Source organism: Trichosurus vulpecula, chromosome 9 (assembly GCF_011100635.1).
Source record: "Trichosurus vulpecula isolate mTriVul1 chromosome 9, mTriVul1.pri, whole genome shotgun sequence".
Classification (NCBI taxonomy): Eukaryota; Metazoa; Chordata; class Mammalia; order Diprotodontia; family Phalangeridae; genus Trichosurus; species Trichosurus vulpecula.
The window spans coordinates 199243121-199265194 of NC_050581.1; the positions used below are offsets into that span (position 1 = coordinate 199243121).

Sequence of the window (22074 nt, forward strand, 5' to 3'; positions counted from 1 at the left end):
CTTCAGCTGAAGTAAAAAAAGAGCAGGGGTAGCAATCCTGATCTCAGAAAAAGCAAAAGTAAAAATAGATCTAATTGAAAGAGACAAGGAAGGAACTAAAAGGCACCATAGATAATGAAATGATATTATTACTAAACATATATGCACCAAGTGGTATAGCATCTAAATTCTTAGAGGATAAGTTAAGGGAGTTATAGGAAGAAACAGACAGCAGAACTATACTAGTGGGAAATCTCAACCTCCCCTTCTCTAAACTAGATAAATCTAACCTCAAAATAAATAAGAAAGAAGTTAAGGAGATGAATAGAATTTTAGAAAAGTTAGATATGGTTGACCTCTGGATAAAATTGAAAGGGGATAAAAAGGAATGCTTTTTTCTTGGTGGTATATGGTACCTACACAAAAATTGACCATGTATTAGGGCTTAAAATCCTCACAATCCAGTGCAGAAATGCAGAAATAGTGAATAAAAATTACATGTAATAAAGGGCCATGGAAAGATAGACTAAAAATTAACTGGAAAATAAATAGTCTAATTCTCAAGAATGAGTGGGTCCAACAACAAATCATAGAAACAATCAATAACTTCATCCAAGAGAATAACAACGATGAGACAATGCACCAAAATTTATGGGATGCAGTGAAAGTAGTTCTTAGGGGAAGTTTTATATCTCTAAATGTTTACATGAATAAAATAGAGAAAGAAGAGATCAATGAATTGGGCATGCAACTAAAAAAGCTAGAAAAAGAACAAATTAAAGCCCCCCAGTTAAATACCAAATTAGAAAATCTGAAAACTAAAGGAAAGATGAATAAAATTGAAATTAAGAAACTATTGAACTAATAAATAAAACTAAGAACTGGTTTTATGAAAAAACAATAAAATAGATAAACCTTTGGTTAATTTGATTTAAAAAAAAGAAAGAAGAAAACCAAATTACCAGCAACAAAAATGAAAAGGGTGAATTCGCAACCAATGAAGAGGACAAAACAATTATTAGGAACTATTTTGCCCAATTGTATGACAATAAATTTGACAATCTTAGTGAAATGGATGAATATTTACAAAAATATAAATTGTTCAGATTAATGGAAGAGGAAATAAAGTATTTAAGTAACCCCATTTGAGAAAAAGAAATTGAACAAACCATCAATGAACTCCCTAAGGAAAAATCTCTAGGGCCAGATGGATTTACAAGTGAATTCTATCAAACATTTAAAGAACAATTAATTCTAATATTATATAAGCTATTTGGGAAAATAGGTGAAGAAGGAGTCCTGCCAAATTCTTTTTATGGTACAAATATAGTGCTGATACCTAAACCGGGAAGAGCCAAAACAGAGAAAGAAAATTATAGACCAATTTCCCTAATGAATATAGATGCAAAAATTAAAAAAAAATATTAGCAGGGAGATTATAGCAACTTATCTCAAGGGTAATACACTACGATCAGGTAGGATTTATACCAGGAATGCAGGGCTGGTTCAATATTAGGAAAACTATCAGCATAATTAACCATATAAATAACAAAACTAACAGAAATCGCATGATTATCTCAATAGCTGCAGAAAAAGCATTTGACAAAATACAGTACCAATTCCTATTATAAAACACTAGAGAGCATAGGAATAAATGGAGTCTTCCTTAAAATGATAGGTAATATTTATCTAAACCATCAGCATTATATGTGATGGAGATATGTTAGAAGAATTTCCATTAAGATTGGAGGTGAAACAAGTATGTCCATTGTTACCACTGTTATTCAATATAGTACTATAAATGTTAGCTTTAGCAATAAGAGAAGAACAAGAAATTGAAGGAATTAAAAGAGGCAAGGAAGAAACAAAACTATCACTCTTTGCAGATGATATGATGATACACTTAGAGAATCCTAGAGAATCAAGTAAAAATTACTTGAAATAATAAACAAATTTAGTACAGTTGCAGGATATAAAATAAACCAACATAAATCATTGGCATTTCTATATATTACTAACAAAGCCCAACAGAAAGAGATAGAAAGAAAAATTCCATTTAAATTTACTGTAGACATTATAAAATATTTGGGAGTCTACCTGCCAAAACAAATCCAGGAACTATATAAACACAATTACAAAACACTTTTCACACAAATAAAGTCGGATTTAAGTAATTGGAAAAATATCAATTGCTCATGGATAGGCCAAGCTGATATAATAAAAATGACAATTCTACTTAAATTAATTTACTTATTAATTGCCACATCGATCAAACTACCAAAAATTATTTTATAGAGCTAGAAAAAACAATAACAAAATTCATCTGGAAGAGCAAAAGGTCCAGAATATCAAGGGAATCAATGAAAAGAAATGCTAGGGAAGGTGGCCTAGCTGTACCAGATCTTAAATTGTATTATCAAGCAGCAATCATCAAAACTACTTGGTACTGGCTAAGAAATAGAATTGTTGTTTTTGTTTTTGTCCTTCGTTTTTGAAGAGGATCATGACATCAGGGAAATGATGACATAACTTGCAGTTGACTTTGATTTGAGTGAGGGAGGGCTGTGCAAGGTCACCAGCCTTACTTTCTTCTCCAGAGCCATCTGGATCTAGTGACCAAATATTCATCAGGATAACTGGAGATGACCCAGGATGCAGTGGGAGACTCTGGCCCTTTCAGGCAAAGGCCTTTTCATGTACTCACTTAGAGTGAGGTAATGCCCATTCAGTGAATAGGCCTCTGTAAGAAGTGAGTCAAGGGATGGCCCCTTTAATTAGAAAAAAAGAAAAAAATCAGGCTGGGAGGAGAAGACCCTTAGTGTTGCTGTTCCAAAGAGAAACAGTGGAATAGGTTAGGTACACAAGACACAATAGTCAATGACTATAGTAATCTATTTGATAAATCCAAAGGCTCCAGCTTCTGGGATAAGAAGTCATTATTTAATAAAAACTGCTGGGAAAACTGGAAAATAGTATGGCAGAAACTAGGTGTAGACCAATATCTTACACTATATACCATTGAAGTTAAGGAGGCAGCCTTCAGCCTCAGTTTTTTTTTTTTTTTTTTTTTTGTCCAGGATCCCTAAGGATCGTCCCCATCCAGTTTTATTTTTTTTCTTTTTGAGTTTTTTTGTTTTTTTTGTTTTTTTTTAATTTTTAAAATTTATTTAATATATTTAGTTTTCAGCATTGATTTTCACAAGAGTTTGATTTATGAATTTTCTCCCCATTTCTACCCTCCCGCCCACTCCAAGGTGGCATATATTCTGATAGCTCCATTCCCTAGTCAGCCCTCCCTTCTGTCACCCCACTCCCCTCCCATCCCCCTTTCCTTTCTTTTCTTGTAGGGCAAGATAAATTTCTATGCTCCATTGCCTGTGTATCTTATTTCCTAGTTACATGCAAAAACTTTTTTTTGTTTGTTTTTGAACGTCTGTTTTTAAACCTTTGAGTTCCAAATTCTCTCCCCTCTTCCCTCCCCACCCATCCTCCCCAAGAAGGCAAGCAATTCAACATTGGCCACATGCATATCATTATGTAAAATCCTTCCACAATACTCATGTTGTGAAAGACTAACTATGTTTTGCTCCTTCCTAACCTATCCCCCTTTATTGAATTTTCTCTCTTGACCCTGTCCCTTTTCGAAAGTATTTGTTTTTGATTACCTCCTCCCCCTGTCTGCCCTCACTTCTGTCGTCCCCCCTTTTTTATCTTCTTCCCCCTTCTTTTCTGTTGGGTAAGATACCCAATTGAGTGTGTATGGTATTCTCTCCTCAGGTCAAATCTGATGAGAGCAAGATTCACTCATTCCCCCTCACCTGCCCCCTCTTCCCTTCCTACAGAATTGCTTTTTCTTGCCACTTTTATGTGAAATAATTTACCCCATTCTATCTCTCCCTTTCTCCCTCTCTCAGTATATTCCTGTCTTATCCCTTAAATTGATTTTATTTTTTTAGATATCATCCCTTCATATTCAACTCACCCCATGCCCTCTGTCTATATATATATATGTATGTATGTATGTATATATACACACATATATACATATATACACACATATATACATATATATATACACCTACATATATACATACATACACATACACACATATGTATACACACACACACACACACACACACATATATATATATATATATATATATATATATATATATATATATATATACATTCCTTTCAGCTACTCTGATACTGAGGTCTCATGAATCATACACATCATCTTTCCATGTAGGAATGTAAACAAAACAGTTCAACTTTAGTAAGTCCCTTAGGATTTCTCTTTCTTGTTTACCTTTTCATGCTTCTCTTGGTTCTTGTGTTTGAAAGTCAAATTTTCTATTCAGCTCTGGTCTTTTCACTGAGAAAGCTTGAAAGCCTCTATTTTATTGAAAATCCATATTTTGCCTTGGAGCATGATACTCAGTTTTGCTGGGTAGGTGATTCTTGGTTTTAATCCTAGCTCCATTGACCTCTGGAATATCATATTCCAAGCCCTTCAGTCCCTTAATGTGGAAGCTGCTAGGTCCTGTGTTATCCTGATTGTTTTTCCACAATACTCAAATTGTTTCTTTCTGGCTGCTTGCAGTATTTTCTCCTTGACCTGGGAGCTCTGGAATTTGGTGACAATATTCCTAGGAGTTTTCTTTTTGGGATCTTTTTGAAGAAGTGATCGGTGGATTCTTTCAATTTCTATTTTGCCCTTCTGGTTCTAGAATATCAGGGCAGTTCTCCTTGATAATTTCTTGCAAGATGATATCTAGGCTCTTTTTTTGATCATGGCTTTCAGGTAGTCCAATAATTTTTAAATTCTCTCTCCTGGATCTATTTTCCAGGTCAGTGGTTTTTCCAATGAGATATTTCACACTGTCTTCCATTTTTTCATTCCTTTGGTTCTGTTTTATAATATCTTGATTTCTCATCAAGTCACTAGCTTCCACTTGCTCCAATCTAATTTTTAAGGTAGTATTTTCTTGAGTGGTCTTTTGGGCCTCCTTTTCCATTTGGCTAATTCTGCCTTTCAAGACATTCTTCTCCTCATTGGCTTTTTGGAGCTCTTTTGCCATTTGAGTTAGTCTATTTTTAAGGTGTTGTTTTCTTCAATATTTTTTTCAGTATTTTTTTGGGTCTCCTTTAGCAAGTCATTGACTTGTTTTTCATGGTTTTCTCGCATCCTTCTCATTTCTCTTCCCAATTTTTCCTCTACTTCTCTAACGTGCTTTTCCAAATCCTTTTTGAGCTCTTCCATGGCCTGAGACCAGTTCATGTTTTTCTTGGAGGGTTTTGATGTAGGCTCTTTGACTTTGTTGACTTCTTCTGTTTGTATGTTTTGGTCTTCTTTGTCACCAAAGAAAGATTCCAAAGTCCGAGACTGAATCTGAGTGTGTTTTCGCTGCCTGGCCATGTTCCCAGCCAACTAACTTGACCCTTGAGTTTTTTGTCGGGATATGACTGCTTGTAGAGTAAAGAGTACTTTGTTCCAAGCTTGAGGGGATGTGCTGTTGATTTCAGAGCTATTGTTATAGAGCCAGCTCTGCCACACCAGCACTCCTCCTTCCTCAAGAACCACCACCTGGACCTGACTCAGATCTTAAGCCGGCTCTGCACTCCTCCTCTGATCTGCCACTTAATTCCTCCCACCAGGTGGGCCTGGCACAGGAAGCAACTGCAGCTGTAGTTCTGTAGCTGCACCACCCCTGCTCCCCCCAGGGTGGTGGCCAAACCGTGAACTCTTTTCACTCTGTCCCAGCAGCTTTTCCCACTAACCTTCTCTGTTGTCTTTGGTGTTTGTGGGTTGAGAAGTCTGGTAACTGCCACAGCTCACTGATTCAGGGTGCTAGGGCCTGTTCTGCTCGGCTCCCGGTCTGGTTGGTCCTGCCGCTGCCCGTGCTGGGCTCTGCTCCCCTCTGCTGCCAGCTCTGTGTGTGATAGACCTCATCCAGTGACCATCCAGGCTGTCCTGGGCTGGATCCCTGCTTCCCTCTGCTATTTTGTGGGTTCTGCAGTTCTAGAATTTGTTCAGAGCCATATTTTGTAGGTTTTTGGAGGGACCTGGTGGGGAGCTCACGGAAGTCCCTGCTTTCCAGCCACCATCTTGGCTCCGCTCTTTTTGAGTTTTGATTAAAGGGGCCATCCCTTGATGAATTTCTTCAAGAGGCCTATTCACTGAATGGGTGTTACCTCACTGGAAGTGAGAACCTGAAAGACCTTAGCCTGAAAGGCCCAGGGTTGGGCCAGCTAGGGGGCGCAGTGAGTAGAGCACTGGCCCTGGAGTCAGGAGGATCTGAGTTCAAATCAGACCTCAGACACTTGACATGCTACCTGTGTGACCTTGGGCAAGTCATTTAATCCCAATTTCTCTGCCTTCCCCCCTCAAGAAAGGGCCAGGGTCTCCCATTCTGGACCATCTCTAGTCATCCTGGTGAATATCAGGCCACTGGACCTAGATGACTGCAGGAGAAAGTGAGGCCGATGACCTTGCATTGCACAGCCCTCCCTCATTCAAATCAAAGTCAGCTGCAAGTCATATCATCATTTCACTGATGTCATGGTCCTCTTTGAGAATGAAGGACAAACACAACAACAACACTGTATACCAAGATAAAGTCAAAATGGGAACATGATTTAGATGAAGACTGATACTATAAACAAACTAGGAGACCAAGGGGAAGAATTTATGACCAAACAAGAGATAGAGAACATTATAAGATGCAAAGTGGATGATTTTGATTACATTAAATTGAAAAGTTTTTGCCAATGCAACCAAGATTGGAAGGGAAGCAGAAAGCTGGGAAACAATTTTTACAACCAATGTCTCTGATGAAGTCCTCATTTCTAAAATATAGAGAGAATCGAGTCCAATTTATAAGAGTACAAGTCATTCCCCAATTGATAAATGGTCAAAAGATATGACAGGCAGTTTTCAGAGGAAGAAATTAAAGCTATCTATAGTCATATGAAAAAATGCTCTAAATCACCACTAAATAGAGAAATGAAAATCAAAACAACTCTGAGGTACCGCATCATACCTATCAGATTGGCTAACATGAAAAAACAGGAAAATGATAAATGCTGGAGAAGATGTGGGAAAATTGGAACACTAATGCATTGTTGGTGGGGTTGTGAACTGATCCAACCATTCTGGAGAGCAATTTGGAACTATGCACAAAGGACTATAAAAATGTGTGCGCCCTTTGACCCAGCAATACAACTTCTAGGTCTGTATCCCAAAGAGATCATACAAAAGGGAAAAGGACCCACATGTACAAAAATATTTATAGCAGTTCTTTTTTGTGGTGGCCAAGAACTGGAAATTTAGGGGATGCACATCAGTTGGGGAATGTGGCTGAACAAGTTGTGGTATGTGAATGTAATGGAATACTGTTGTGCTATAAGAAATGATGAGTAAGCAGACTTCAGAAAAACATGGAAAGACCTATATGAACTGATGCTGAGTGAAATGAGCAGAACCAGGAGAACATTGTACACAGTAAAAAACCACATTGTGTGATGATAGACTCACATCTTCTTAGCGACGCAAGGATCTAAGACAACTCCAAGAGACTCATGATAGAAAATACTGTCCACATCCAGAAAAAGAACTATGGAGTATGAATGCGTACTACTTGTTCTCTCTCTCTTTTCTGTTTTTTGTTTGTTTCTTGTCTCTTGTCATTTCTCCCATTGCTTCTAATTCTTCTTTACAACATGACTAATGTGAACATAGGTTTAATATGAATGTATATGTAGAGCCTATATCAAATTAGACAGCATCTTGAGGTAGGGGAAGGGAGAGATGCAGAGAAAGTTTGGAACTCAAAATCTTATGAAAGTGAAGTTGAAAATTAAAAATAAATAAATTTAATAAAAAAAGAAAAGAAAGGGAAAAAAAGAAAAAAAGATTTGAAAAGTGCTCTTTAATGTGATCTCATTTTATCTTCATCATAGCCCGAGGAGGCAGGTACTATTATTATCCCACTTCATAGATGAGATGTAAGCTACATATTAGAGTGTAAGCTTCTTGAGGGAAGGACCTTGTTTTTTTCTTTGTATCCCTGGTGCTTATAGCACAGTGCCTGGCACAGAGTATTTGATAAAGGACCGATTGATTTTGATGCCGTTAATCACTGAAGCCAGAGAGGCAGTGTATAGGTATGTAGTAAAAAGAACTTTGGACTCTACGTCAGGACCTGGATTCTAGTTCTGCCTCTGACACTTATAAATTCTTCCGTTCCCATCCCCTGGGCAAGTCAGTTAACCTTTTTGAGCCTCAGTTTTATCATCTGTCAAATGGGAAGATTGTTGTGAGGCCCGGCAAAAATGACATATATTTTTAAGCACCTACTATGTGCCAGGCACTATGCTAGGTGCTGGGGCTACGAAGACAAAGAATGAAACTATTCTTTCTCTTGAGGAGCTTCCCTTCTAATGGGGGAGAAATAATTCAAATACAGCATTTTGTAATACTCTGATAATAGTAACAGTGACAATAGCAGTAATAACAAGTGACGTTTATGCAGGGCATCCCAAAAGTCTTAGTGCAGTTTTAAGCTTTAATAGGTATTGAAGCTTAAGCTATTAAAGCTTAAAACTGTACTAAGACTTTTGGGACACCCCACTTTTCATGCCTTTTCTCACTTGAACCTCATAGGAAGCCTGTGACATAGGCACCCAGGTATGGATATCACCACTTTACAGAAAAAGAAACTGAGGCTCTGAATGGTAAAGTGACTTCCCAGGGTTGTATAACTAGCAAGTTGCACGTAAGCAAAGCCAGGGCTCTCCGGACTCCAAGGACAACCCTCTTTCTGTTACACCGCTTGGGGTCCGTGGGTTGATCTGAACGCCGTTCTTATTTTCCTTGTTTCTGAGCTGCTTGTTCAAAAGGCTCCGGATCATTCCTTATATGAGGAGTTGGGAGCTGCTTTCATTTCAAAACTGAGCCTATTTTTGGTCAACCCGGACTAGAGAATGGACAGTGAAAGCTGACTGTGTCGATGTGAAAAGCGGTTTGCAAAAACATCTGTTTCTGGGAGAAAAATAATCTAAAGGAAATGAAGGCATTAAAAAAGCAGAATAATGTTTATTAAGGGCATATATTCATGATGGGCACAGACACTTAATAAAGGTTACTCTGAATTTTTCTTGAAAACATTTATTTCTTTGTGGCATTATGGATAGAAAGACAGTGTCAGGAAAGCCTAGATTCAAGTGCCTTGTCTGACCTGTGCTGACTGCGTGACTCTGGGCAAGTCACTTAGCATGTTAAGCATTAGCTGCAGACAACTATTAAAGACTGTAGGTTGCAATGAAGGTGCCACCCCGCATTGATAGAGGGTCTCTCCTTATCTGTGAGCTCCTTATATTGATGATATGTCAGAGCCATTAAAAATGCTTATGATACAATATGGTTGCTTAGAAATGTTGCAAAGAGAGAGATGAGCCTGGTGGAAGTCTACAGGGAGGACACAAGGGAGGGGCAGACAGAGAGGCCATTAAGTGCATGACCTTTGTTTTTTATAGAAAACAGCTTGTTTTCTTCTCCTTTCTATCTTTTAATTAGAGTAGAATTCAAAATTTTCTTTTTGGACTCCTGAAAAAAATCTCTTAAAAGGTAAAAGTAGTCTAAGAATTTTTCTTATTTAACTGTTGAATGCAAGTCTATTTAGTACCATGGTGCAATTCGGTGGTAAAGTAAATAGAGCACTGGCCTGAAGTTGGGAAGATCTGAATTCAAATTTGACCTCAGACATTTACTAGCCCTGGGCAAGTTCCTTAAACTATTGGCCTTAGTTTTATCATCTGTAAAATGATCTGGAGGAGGAATGGCAAACCACTCCAATCTTGACATGACTGAAGGGACTGAAAACAACAAAATTTACTACCAGAGTATTAATAATAAATATTCGTAGCCATTGGTTTCTTGCCACTAATAACTCCGTATTGTCCTCTCAGGGCTTTTCTTCTTATCTAAGTTTGCTGAGATTGTCTTGGGACATTTGTATGGTGAGAATACCACAATCTGCTTTGTTTACTAAGATTTTAAAAAATAAAGATTTAACATTTAAAAATTTAAGATTAAATCTTTAAAAATCTCTAAAAAAATTTTTTAAGCCTGTCAAGTTGAGAATGCTGTGAACATTTTGGATTCATTCAATTCAATTCATCATACATTTGTTCAGTGCTTGCTAAGTCAGAGATTCACAGACTGAGTGATGGAAGGAACCTTCAAGGTCATTTAGTCCAAATCTCTCTCTACCTCCTCATATTCCTTATTCATTCTTGTCCTAGTTCTGAGGTAGGGGCTCGTAACCTGATGTCTGTGAATTTGTTCTTTAAAACATATTCTGATAATTGCATTTAATGCAATTGCATCTTCTTGTACTTCGATGTATTTTGTTGTATGCATTTAACAACCTTATTCTGGGAGGGGATCCCTGGGCTTCACAAGATGGCAAAAGGTTAGGGGTTAGGGGTTAGGGTTAGAGTTAGCCCTAACCATGACACAAAAAGGTTAACCCCTGCTCTAAGGTAATCAAGGGGCATTTTCTGATATTCCCATATTAATTATTAAAATTGTGAAATCCTTAATGAATGAATGAATGACTTTTGTGTTCCTGCCTTTGTTTATTAGAGAAGCTTTTCCCATAAGCATTTGCTAATTTCTATCATACTCTTAATCTCTTAGGTTTAAAAATAACATGGTTCCTGGTTATACTTAACAATACTTAATAATATAACAAACAATAAAACAAAGACATAAATAATTGCTTACAATATATCAGCTGTGAGAAAGATTATATCCAAAGTAACCTTTAACCACTACTTAAAACTGCAGATTTCTAATTCTGGAAACATTCACTTCTTATATTCTAAGAGGAGGTTAAGTCTCTAATGAAAAACTGTCTTCATGTTTGTTCCTGAAGTGAGGTTCAAACTCAAGTTCTCTCAGGAAAGAAGTTCTCTTAGTCCTCTTTCTTTGTCCTCTCCTCAGGCATCACAACTAAGAGCTTTTCCACCATAACAGTTAAAATTCTCCTCACAGACTCTTTATAGAGCCTAATTCCCTAACCCAAATTTAGTTAAGCTGAGGCTCCAAGGTTTTATTACCTCTTAAGGATAAAGTAACAGTAATTTGGGTGAGGTCATTAAAATTGGTTATACTTTCAAATGGAGAGAAAAATATAAGAAAATACGAAGTATTTAGTAATTCCTAAAGGGGGAAAGAAATAAAAGCAAGGGAGATCAGGAAAGGCTTTGTGGAGGCATAGCCTCTGCACTTTGCCAGAAGCTAAGGGTGATGGGAGAATTTTCATTGAAAGCATTTACACCTAGGGAAGCGGCAAATGCTACAACTCAGGTCTTGGTCTATTGTTTCATTGATCATCTAGGCTTAAGAAAGTGATAGAGGAAATGCAGATTAAACTGGAAAGTGCATCATACACACTATTTTTTTCTTCTGGATAGCCAGTTGTTAATATTTGTGCAAAGACATGGAGATGAGAAATGCAATCTCATGTACAGGAAACAGCTGTCAGATCAGTTTGACTGGAGCAGTGAGTAAAGGAGAGGATTAGGAACTAAGATGGGAAATGGAGACTTCCAGATTGTGGAAGGCTTTGTATTCCAGACTGTGAATTTTGCCTTTTATCCTACAGATAATAGAGAGCCACTGAAGATGAAGGGGAGTGACATGGTCAGAACTGTGTGAGACATGGTTTGGAGAGGGGAGATACAGGGAGGCTATTCCAGTAGTGCAGATGTTCAATGACAAGATGATAAGAGTGAGAGAAGAGGCCAGTGAACCAACAAGCTTTTATTAGGCACTTACTGTGTGCAAGTTACTGTATTAGGTGCTGGGGATACAAAGAAAGGCAAAAACACGATCTGTGCTTTCAGGAGCTTACAATCTAGTGGGATGATGTGGAGGTAGAATTAACAAGATCCTGATTGGATGGGCAGCTAGGTGGCTCAGTGGATAGAGCACTGGACTGGAGTTAGAAAACCTGAATTCAAATTTCATATGCCACAGTTAATAGCTATGTGACCCTGGGCAAGTCACTTAACCTGTCTTGGCCTTGGTTTCTTCAACTGCAAAATGGAGATAGTAATATAACCTACCCCACTGGGCTGTTGTGGGGAACAAGTGAGAAAACAGATGCACAATACTTTGCAAACCTTAGAGTGCCGTAGAAATGCTTTATGGATTGTGAGGGGGAGAGCAGCGTCAGAGATGACCCTGAGCTTTTGAACCCAAGTAGCTGGAAAGAAGGTGGTGCCCTGAGCGGAGACAGGGCAGTTTGGAAAAGGGGTGTGTTTGGGGAGAAAAAGAATGTTTCTTTTTGGACACATAGAGTTTGAGATGCCATTCATTGTCTCATTGATCTGCCTCTCCTTTCAGCTTGCAGCTGTTTGTGATGTTTTTGTCGAGAACTATGTTCCTGGCAAGCTACTTGAAATGGGTCTGGGCTACGAAGACATAAGCGAGATTGCACCTCATATAGTCTACTGTTCCATAACAGGTACTTAGCCATTTACCTGGCATCAGGATTCAGCGTACCACAGGGAGGAGGGTGAAGACACCTCAGGGGTGACATAAGAAGCCTCTGGCTGGTGATGGTTTCCTCTAAATAAGTTTTTTGCTGACTATTTCAGCCTAGAGAGAGGTGGGGTCCTTTTTAAAAAATTCTCTTCCTGTTATACCCTTAGTAACCAACCGCAAAATCAAACATTGAAATATACAAACACGAATTTTGAAAACAAGATTGTACATGAAAAGCAGAGGAGCTTTCCCAAGACGGTCCCAGAGCACTACGTTGGTTTCCCTAGCCCCTTCTGAACTCCTTGTCTGTATATTTTCCTGGATTTTGTTGGCGTCCTTTTCATTATTTTCACTGTCACTGTCAGCATCCATGTGGTCGGTCGTTCTGCTTTGCTACTTGGCCTAGCATCTTCTCATTTACACCTATGTTTCCCCATTTATCTTTGTACCAGGGAAAGGGCTTAGATCAGTCTGAGGAGAACTTGTTGAGAGAGCCCAGAGAACAAGGAGGTAGGCGTAGGAAGTGGACGCAGCAACTCAGTTCTCTGATTGGTTCCCGGTGACTGGGGCCACCTCGAAGGCATCATGAGCTGCACCTGCTTGCCCGGACTGCCTTTTCTTTGGTTTGGGGCACGTCTAGCGACTTTGACAGATTTAAGGGTGGTGAGGCCTGGCAGGGCCTATGATGGAAGCCACCCAGCGGCCCTAAGAACCACAGAGAGCTCCCCGTCCCCTGCCCCTCCTGGGTCCCCAGAGGCCCTCTGGTGTTGAATGAGTCTGGGATGGCCCCACACCTGATTTTCATTCTGAGAAGTTCTCAGGTTACGGCTCAGCAGCACCCCCTGGTGGTTAAATGTAAATCGAGGCAATTCCCCAAATGGAGAAGGGAAGAGTCGGGCCCTTCAGGGCTGAAGCGACTCAGCAGCACCAGTCCACAGCATAAGGTGGCAGCCAGGCTCAGATGAAGCTGAGTGGGTAAGGCACTTAGGGCCTCAGGCCAGAAAGTCACAGACTTGGGGCTAGGAGGGGACGTAGGGGCCGTGTGGTCCAACCACCCCCTCATTGTGCAGATGAGGGAACTGAGGCCCACAGAGGTTAGGTGCTCACCTAAGGTCACACAGATACTCACTGACAGAGGAGGGATTTGAACCCAGGTCCTCTGATGCCGGGTCCAGCGCTCTTTACCCTGTACCATACCGCTGTCCCATTTTGCAAACATCAAGGGGCCTTATCAATGGCAGTCACTGTTTTTATGTTTCATCCCTGTGCCTCTGATGGTCACCGATCAGAGTGTTGGAGTGGGGAGGGGCCTGGACGTCCAGCTCCTTCATTCTGCAGATGAAGAAAGTGAAGCCTAGTGAGGCTGCGTGACTCATCTTAGGTCCCACAGTGAATAAGTGGGAGGGCTGGGATTGGAACCCAGGTCCTCTGATTCCATGTTCCAGCTCCCTTTCCCTTCATTGTACTAGGACATCTCCACCTTCACAGTCCTCCTGACTATGTTAAGGCACAGCAGGGTTGTCTCTTAGCAAAGCAAGCTTCCCTCCCTGTTGTCTCTGTACTACCCTGGGGGCTTTTCAGCCAGGGGCCTGATGCATTTTGTTAAAAGAGTTTATTAATTACCAATCAGAGTTTCCCAGGTGCCTTGTATTTTTGCCTCCTGGTCCTAACCAGGTCCACTTCTCCACCCACCCACTAAGTGAGCCTTCCCTCGTCCCAAAGAACAACAGGTGGGCAGAACCAGCCATGCCTAATGCAGCAAGAGTGTTTGAAAGGCCTGCCTTGCTATCAGGCACTGCTTTCTCCTCAATCCTTCCCCTGGAGAAGCTCCTATGAGCACACGTGTCATTCTTATGGTTGTTGACAGAGACCAAGAGTGATATCAGCAAAACTAGAGGCAAACGGAGAAACAGAATACAGCCACTGATCGAGCAAAAGCATTTACCAAGCAGCTATCGTGGTGCTAAGTGTTGGGGATATGCTCAATAGCTCAATCCACAAGCATTTGAAAAGAGCCTTCTATGTGCTAGGCATTGTATTAGATGCTGGAGATGCAAAGAAAGAGGAGGAAAAAGAAGGTGGGGAAGGGAACAAGCACCTATTAAATGCCTATTATTTGCCAGGCAGTGTGGTAATGCCATAGTGCACAGAGTGCAAGGCCCAGAGTCAGGAAGACTCCAAAACCTGAGTTCAAATCCAGCCTCAGACACTTCCTAGCTGTGTGACCCTGAGGGAGTTGCTTCACCCTGTCTGCCTCAGTTTCCTCATATGTAAAACGAGCTGAAGAAGGAAATGGAAAACCACCCCAGTATCTCTGCCAAGAAAACCCCAAATGGGTCACAGAGAGCCAAACATGACTGAAAGAAAGAGCGAAAGTGCTAATGCTTTGCACATATTGTCTCATTTGATCCCCAATACAACCCTGGGAAGTAGGGGCTGTTATTATCCCCATTTTACAGTTGAGACAATTGAGGCAAACAGAGGTTAAATGACTGACTTGTCCAAGGCGGCACAGCTATCAAGTGCCTGAGGCTGAATTCTGAAGCCTAGTACTTTGTGCACTCTGGCGCCCCCTAGTGACCTCGAAGCAAAGTGCTTCTTGTCCTCAGAAACGTCTTCTGATGTGACACGGACATAGGTGGGTATTTTACATGTGTGTGTGTTTTATATAAAATGCATTATATATATTCTATCGATGTCTTCACAGAGAATAGATGCCATGTAACCTTGGAGGAACAAAAAGGACCAGGTCGCATCCTCCATTTAACTTATTTCCACATTCATGTTCCAGTTCTCTCTCCGACCATGTACGTGGGTACAGAAGGCAAGGAATGAGAGAATTTCCCTTCCTAAAGTCCCCAAGGCCGGTGGAACTGTCAGGAAGTGAAATATTCAAGTATACTTCGGCTCTCTTGCCTAACAGCAGCCTCCCCCCAACCCCCATCCTAATGGAAAACCCTAAATTCCTGGAGAGCCAAGGGTGTGGGAAGCCGCCCCTGCTGTGACAGCGGGCAGGAGGTGCTGGCTCCCATTAATTGTCTCTGGGAGATCGATATCTGCTCGCGTCTTGCCGTTCGTTTTTCACCACTTTGTTTATAAAGGTGGAAGTCATTAGCAAGTTTAGTAGCAAGGGACTTTAAATTGCTGGCGTTTTGAGAACCAGAGGTCGTGTGTAGGTGATGAGTTCAGACGCAGATAGGGCCAAATTCATCTCCCAGCCAGAATGCCGGTGCTCCTGGCCAGGGAGCCCTGCCTTCCATGTTTTGGAGAGGCAGCCGCTGCCCCCTGGTACGACTTGGACGCCAGAATTCCGCGATGCCATCTACATGGCAGTTGGACCCCAGGGTGTCTGTTCTCACTCATATGTTGGCTTTGGGGCTGATGAGTGTAATTTTAGAATGGTTCCAAGTTTTACGTGTAATCGATTCTGACAGCTGGTGGTTAGGATTTGTGAAGAGTACAGATGTTGGCTCCTCTGACAGATACTCTGTTCTGGTCACACGGGGGCATCCGATTCTGGCCCTGTGTCTGGGCCTGCTGAGCAGGCTGGTTCAGCCTAGAGCTCTCCGTTTTCCAGCGGCCGTACTTGTGCATGGACTGTAGGGGGCAGTCTTGAAAAGGACATCATTGTTACCAAGGCAGATTCCTGGGAGTCATTGCAAGAGGGAAACAGCGGTGTTTCTAGGACATCATTAGGAAGAAGAAATTCTGGAAGGAGAGAGCCGGCCACTTTGGAAGTGCCGTTTGGGGGTGAGGGAGCGGCGTCCCTGGCCCCGCTGACCCAAGCGTTGGGAAGGTGGCTTTCTTGGCGTTCTGGTTTTGTACCCGAGTCAAGATTTCTCTCTTGCAGCTCGGGAGCCTACAATTTCACTTCTGTCTAAACTGGGGATAGAATTTGCTTCTTTCACCTTTTTTTGGCTCTCTCGCCTTCTTTTGGGAAGGTTAGGTATGTGACCTCATGAGTAGCGGAATCACGGATGGAGAGCTAGGAGGGACCTTTTACATAATTGAGGCTAATGTCCTCCTTTCACAGAAGAGAAAACAGGCCCAGAGGAGAGAAAGGAATTGGCCAGGGAGCTGCAGGTATTAAGTAGAGGAGCTAAGATTTGAACCTCAAGAGGGGAGAAAGACTCACCCGAGGTCACACAAGAAACAGGAGGCAGAATCATTATTCCAGGCCAGATCTTCTGTTTCCACATCTAGTGCTAGGGGGAGCCATAGTACATAGAGGCTGGGCCTAGAGTCAGGAAGACCGGAATTCAAATCTCACCCCAGACATTGCTAGCTGTGTGACCCTGGGCAAGTCATTTAACCTTGGCTACTTCAGTTTCCTCCATTATAAAATGGGGATCCTAACAGCACTTACCTCCAAGGTTGTTGTGAGCATCAAACAGATAATAGTTGGAAAGCTCTCGGCGTACTGCCTGGCACATAGTAGGTACTTAATAAATGTTTCCTTTTCTCCTTTCCTTTCTACTCCATCACTCTGCTACCATCATAAGCCTTTCTTAAGTGCCTACTGTATGCCAGGTTTAGGGAGACCTGACCAGGGATCTCTAAAATAGAGATGGGACATTTACTCTTTGGATATAAATGCAGGAATAGAGCTACTAGCAAGCTAGCTCTAGCTAGCATTTCTATGGTACTAAGACTTACAAAGCACTTTACACGTTATTTCATTATCTCCTCACAATAACCCTATGAGGTAGGTGATGTCATGATCCCTCTTATATATATGTGGAAATTAAAGCAGAAGTTAAGTGACTTGCCCAGGGTCACACAGCTCATAAGTGTCAGATTTGAACTCAGGTCTTCCTCCCTCCAGGCCTGGAACTCAGTCCACCGTACCACCCACCTCACTGCCCCTGAGCTAAAGTATCTCCGGCACCTCCTCCTCTGAAATGCTTTCTGGTGTCCTTTTGTGGTGAAGCTGCTTCATCCTCATGACTGTGGCTGCTGCTCTTCCCTTTTACCTTTGTGGTTTTTCCCTCTTGCTGCATTTTTGTGGTTTTTCTGTTTTCATGAATCATCTTACACTGAGTGTATGATGTGGTGTTCCTTCTTCAGCCTTCCAGGGCTTGGGAATGTGTGGCTCTTCTTTATGCTGCACGCTTTTGATCTTGGTCATTAATCTGGGGGTTTCATGTCCACAAGTGAAAGTTCTTGGGCCTTCTTTTTTCTTTCCTAAGTGAACAGTGAAGGTGATCCCGGACTCAAGAATTGTAGACACTAAAAAAACCAATTCTGGACACCAACCAAACAATGGATAGATAAGTTGTCAAGGGTTGTGAGACGATTGTTGAGAGGCATGTTCTCATCTCTGTCATCTTCAGCCGCCATGTTGCTGAAATGGGGGCAGTTTCCTTTTGGGAAGAAAGAAAATTCTCTTGAGGTGATAAAAGGGTGAGGCCATACAGACCTGCTTGTGGTGGTGTTAGTGTGTGTGTGTGTGTGTGTGTGTGTGTGTGTGGTGGAAGAGGAAGCTATATGTGTGAATAATCTCATTTCAATTCGTAAAGAAAGGTGTTATATTCTTTTTTATTGTGCATTATTGGAATTTCCTAGAGCAGTTCCAATTAATCAGCATTTGTGGACCACCCACTCTGTCCCCTGGGTAGCTGCATAGGCTCTGGGCTCACTCTCCCAGTGTATACTCAGTCCTCAGAGGAAGGCTGCTGCTCTGTCACTCCTAGGGGAAGTCCTGAGGGCCTGTGAGTTTCTTCTAGAACTATGGCACATGATCCCTCTTTAGGGTATTATTCCAACTGCAGCTGACCATCTACTATGTTCTGGATGTCATCTAATTAGTACTGCATGATCCATTGTCAATTTGTCTCTTGATCTCTCTTCAATATGAATTATCAAATTAACATCAATTAGCTTTCACCAATGGATTTTTACTGAAATGATAAATAACAAGCTATGAACTACAAAAGCCTCTTGGACCAGGAGGCCTCTTTCCTCTGCCACCTTGATCCTTGGGGAGAGTGGGCTCAAGCTTACATTGCCGCACTCACGCCCCTCACCGCATTTACTTCCAGCTGCTGAATGTGTGGCCAATAGAGGAGTGGCTCCCATGCTTGCAGCACATGCTGTCACAGCTGCCAGGCTGATACCCTGCCAGGCTGGCTTGAGCAGCTGACCCTTAGTTCTGGGCTGACTCACTTTCACTTAGGTGCTGGTGACTAGGACAGGCTTCTACACACTTCCATTTTTGGACATCTGGTCCATTCTGATCTTTTGAAGCTCATAAGATCATTCCATCTCCCATAGTCATTCACTTTGGATCAGGGAGGAATAAACCCAACCCAAAGAGTGAAAACCCCAAAGGCCAAGTGGTGACTAGGTGGGGGAGAGGCTCTCCCATCCAGACACTTAGAGAATTTCTACCCTCTCCATTGAAAACTACCAGAGAGTACTATTGTGCTATGAGAAAGGAGGAGAGATGATTTCAAACAGACATGGAAAGATTATTTGAACTGCTGCAGAGTGAAGTTTATGGGATCAAGAGAATAATTCATATGATCACTATTATAAAAATGAACAATTTTGAAGACCTTTATAAATTGATAATGAGTAATGTGAGCAGGACCAGGAGAACAATTTATATAATTAATTACAACATTGTTGTAAAAAGAAATAACTTTGGACCATGTACAACTCTAGAGGACTGATAATGAAACATGTCATGCTGTACTGAGAGGGGATGGCCTTAGGATGGAGGAGGAGACATTTATGTGCAACTAGGGAGAGAATTTGTTTTGCTTGACTCTGCATATTGGTTACAAGAAAATTGCCTTTCCCTCCCACCCTGCAGTGGATTGTGGGCTGGGAGGGAGAGAAAATAGATTTCTGTCCATTTAAAAAAAACTGAGGGTGGGGTGTGTGTGTGTGTGTGTGTGTGTGTGTGTGTGTGTGTGTGTGTGTGTATGTATGTATGTGATGGATGTGAAGTGTTGCAGATACTTTCAGACAAAGTCACCCTCTTATTAATTTTACTTAACAAAGTTTCACTTTGTTCCATGTAGACTGCTTACAAAATGTGAGTTATCTGTAAGTGGAATGTAAAAATGAAACCCATCAAGAAAATACCTTTTATTTAAGAAAAACTTATGGGTCCATCCAGACTTTCTGCTCTCTATGCCTTTTGTCTGCACACTTAGTTCCAGCCCAGCAGCCAGTTAAAAGTTTTTTTTTATCATCATATAGTAAGCCAACAGCAGTGACAGAAAACCCTCCCATCCTCTGAAGCAGTGACACTGTCCCAGTTTTCTGGAAGTGGCCTCCCCAGGCCTCTGCTTACATTGCCCCAGGCAGAGAATATTGTCTATGCTCCGAGGACCAGGCCAATCCCCTCTCCCAGATTGTACTTCATCTCCCACTGCTTCTGTAAAAATTTGCCTTTGTTTCTATAAACTTTGAGATGCGTTTCTGCAAGGATTATTAACACATGGAGAAGCAATTCAGCTCTTAAATAACAGGACTTTTGGATGCTGTGTCGATCCCGGCCTGTTTATCTGGCATGGCATATGCAGCATAGTGGAGAGAGACCAATAATTTCCCTCCTGTTGCTGCCCCTTCCGCTGGCCTCTGTGCTGCTACAGTGCCCTGTCACTGGGAGCTAAGTACTGCCCGTCTGAAGCAAGAGACCCCAAGCCATGGTTTCCAGGGCATTAAGGTCCAGCCTTCATCCATTTCCTTCCAGTCCACATGGCTCCTTCTTTCCCGTTTCCAGGAGCAGCTCAGCTTGCTCAGCTCTGGCCACTTTTCAAGTCTTGGCTTCCCTTTCTTTTCCAAAAAATGGTGGTGGAGGGCAAGGAGACAGAATGGCCAGAGTGAAGTTGGATTGGACTTTGTTACAGCTAGTCTTTGGATTTCTTCAAACCTCCTGTTATGTGACCTCCTTTTTAAATCTTATTTTTTTATCTTCTGGACTTCCTCATCAACAAACACAAATATTACAACATACAAAGAGCAAAAATATGAAATCATAAACTTATGTTCATTTTGTTTTTAAAATGTGCTTACAAGTTAGTAACAAAAATGTATTTTTGCCCTGTTTCTTTGTGTCCCCCTCTGAGCTTTTTACTTCCCTCTTTGTATTTATTTTTCCTTCCTTCCTTCTTAGGGTTCGAGTTGTTTTCTTGTTTTATTCTTTTCATTTGCATTGCCGTAGTCATTGCCTATATTGTTTTCTTGGTTATTCTTATTTCACTCTGTGTCAGTTCATATAAGCCTTTTAGTGCTTTTCCAAATTCTTTACATAATAGAGGTTCAAAACAGGTCCCCCTCATCTGCTCTGGCTGGAGGATACCTCATGCTAAGCCTTTGTCTTATTAGGGAAAATGGGTAGTATTTTGGTATAATGCAACAAACCCTAGGTAGACCCTTGATTTTCCTTTCCGCTTCCTCCCCCCCCCCCACATGCATACATATATATACATACCCACGATGATTGGGGGTGAGGAGTGGGGATCCCACGTCGGGTTGTATCAAAGCTGTGTCAAATAGGACTAGCCACTGATTCCAAAAGAGCTGCTCATGTAATAAACTTTCAAAGGAGTGATGCTGCCTTTTGGTTCTTTCTGGAATGTGTTGCATGTAACAGGAGTTTCTTCTAAAGACTGAGAGAGGGGCAGCCCATCCTAACCTCAGTAGTTAGGATAGATCTGAACTCATGTGCTACCTAGGGGATCCCAAGTCTCTGGCTGTCAATTTTGCTTCCTGTTTCTTTCCTTGAGCATAGGTGCCTGCCCAGTGATCCTGGAAGATCAACTTTTCTGGAGTGGCTTCCTTGGGAGCTCCTGGATTCCTCTGTTGGTGCTAGCTTTGCTTTGGGAGGAGCCATCTCACAACCACTATGGGAATCCTTGGAGAAGGGCTTGCCAGAAGACATGGACATTGAGGGAGACAATGGTATTACAGAGATAAATGCTCAATGTAACAGGCCTATGGAAAGCTTTCTGTTTTCATAAATATGTTAAGTATCAGCATCCCAGGAATGTATGCCAGGAGTGAGAAGCTACTGCTTCATGTTTACATTTTTTGTCTGTGTGAGCTTAGAGTCTTTTGGGTTCTAGACTTCTCTTTCTTGTGGAGGACATAAATAGCTGTCCTATACCTGACCCACACTGTATATCAAGCAACTTTCTACTCCCTTTTGGAGGAAATCCAAGATATGAGCCAAGCTTAAGCTTTAAGTGATTCTCCTTGGGAGTAGGGATTTATTGAGCCAGAAAATTCAAGAAAGAGAGCCTGACTCCTCTCTTCAGAGGCCAGGTTCACTGAGGATGGAACTCAGTCCATGTGTTGGAGAGCTGAGGAGAAGGGACAAATGAGTCCCCAGCTCCCCTGTACTCAGCAGTGATTTTGTATGTGTTGTTATAGTCAGTCATAGTTCTTATGGCACAGTAATAATCCAACCAATCAGTCAGCAAGTATTCATTAGGTATTATTAAGCCCCAACTCTGTGCCAGATACTGCTTTGAGGGAATATGGATACAAAAACACAATGAATAAAATAATCCCCACTCACAAG

The 22074-nt window shown here is 41.4% G+C and overlaps 1 protein-coding gene across 3 annotated transcripts in view; it reads left to right on the top strand.

The window, feature by feature from the left end:
• SUGCT (succinyl-CoA:glutarate-CoA transferase) overlaps positions 1-22074 on the top strand; it is a 643092-nt gene that overhangs the window by 31703 nt on the left and 589315 nt on the right. For 2 of the 3 annotated variants that reach the window (XM_036738675.1, XM_036738676.1), the window contains exon 6: positions 12396-12516. The exons of the other annotated variant lie outside the window; for it this stretch is intronic. In XM_036738675.1, the coding sequence (XP_036594570.1) occupies positions 12396-12516 (121 nt within the window). The remainder of the gene's footprint in view (positions 1-12395; positions 12517-22074) is intronic. 3 annotated transcript variants of the gene reach the window in all.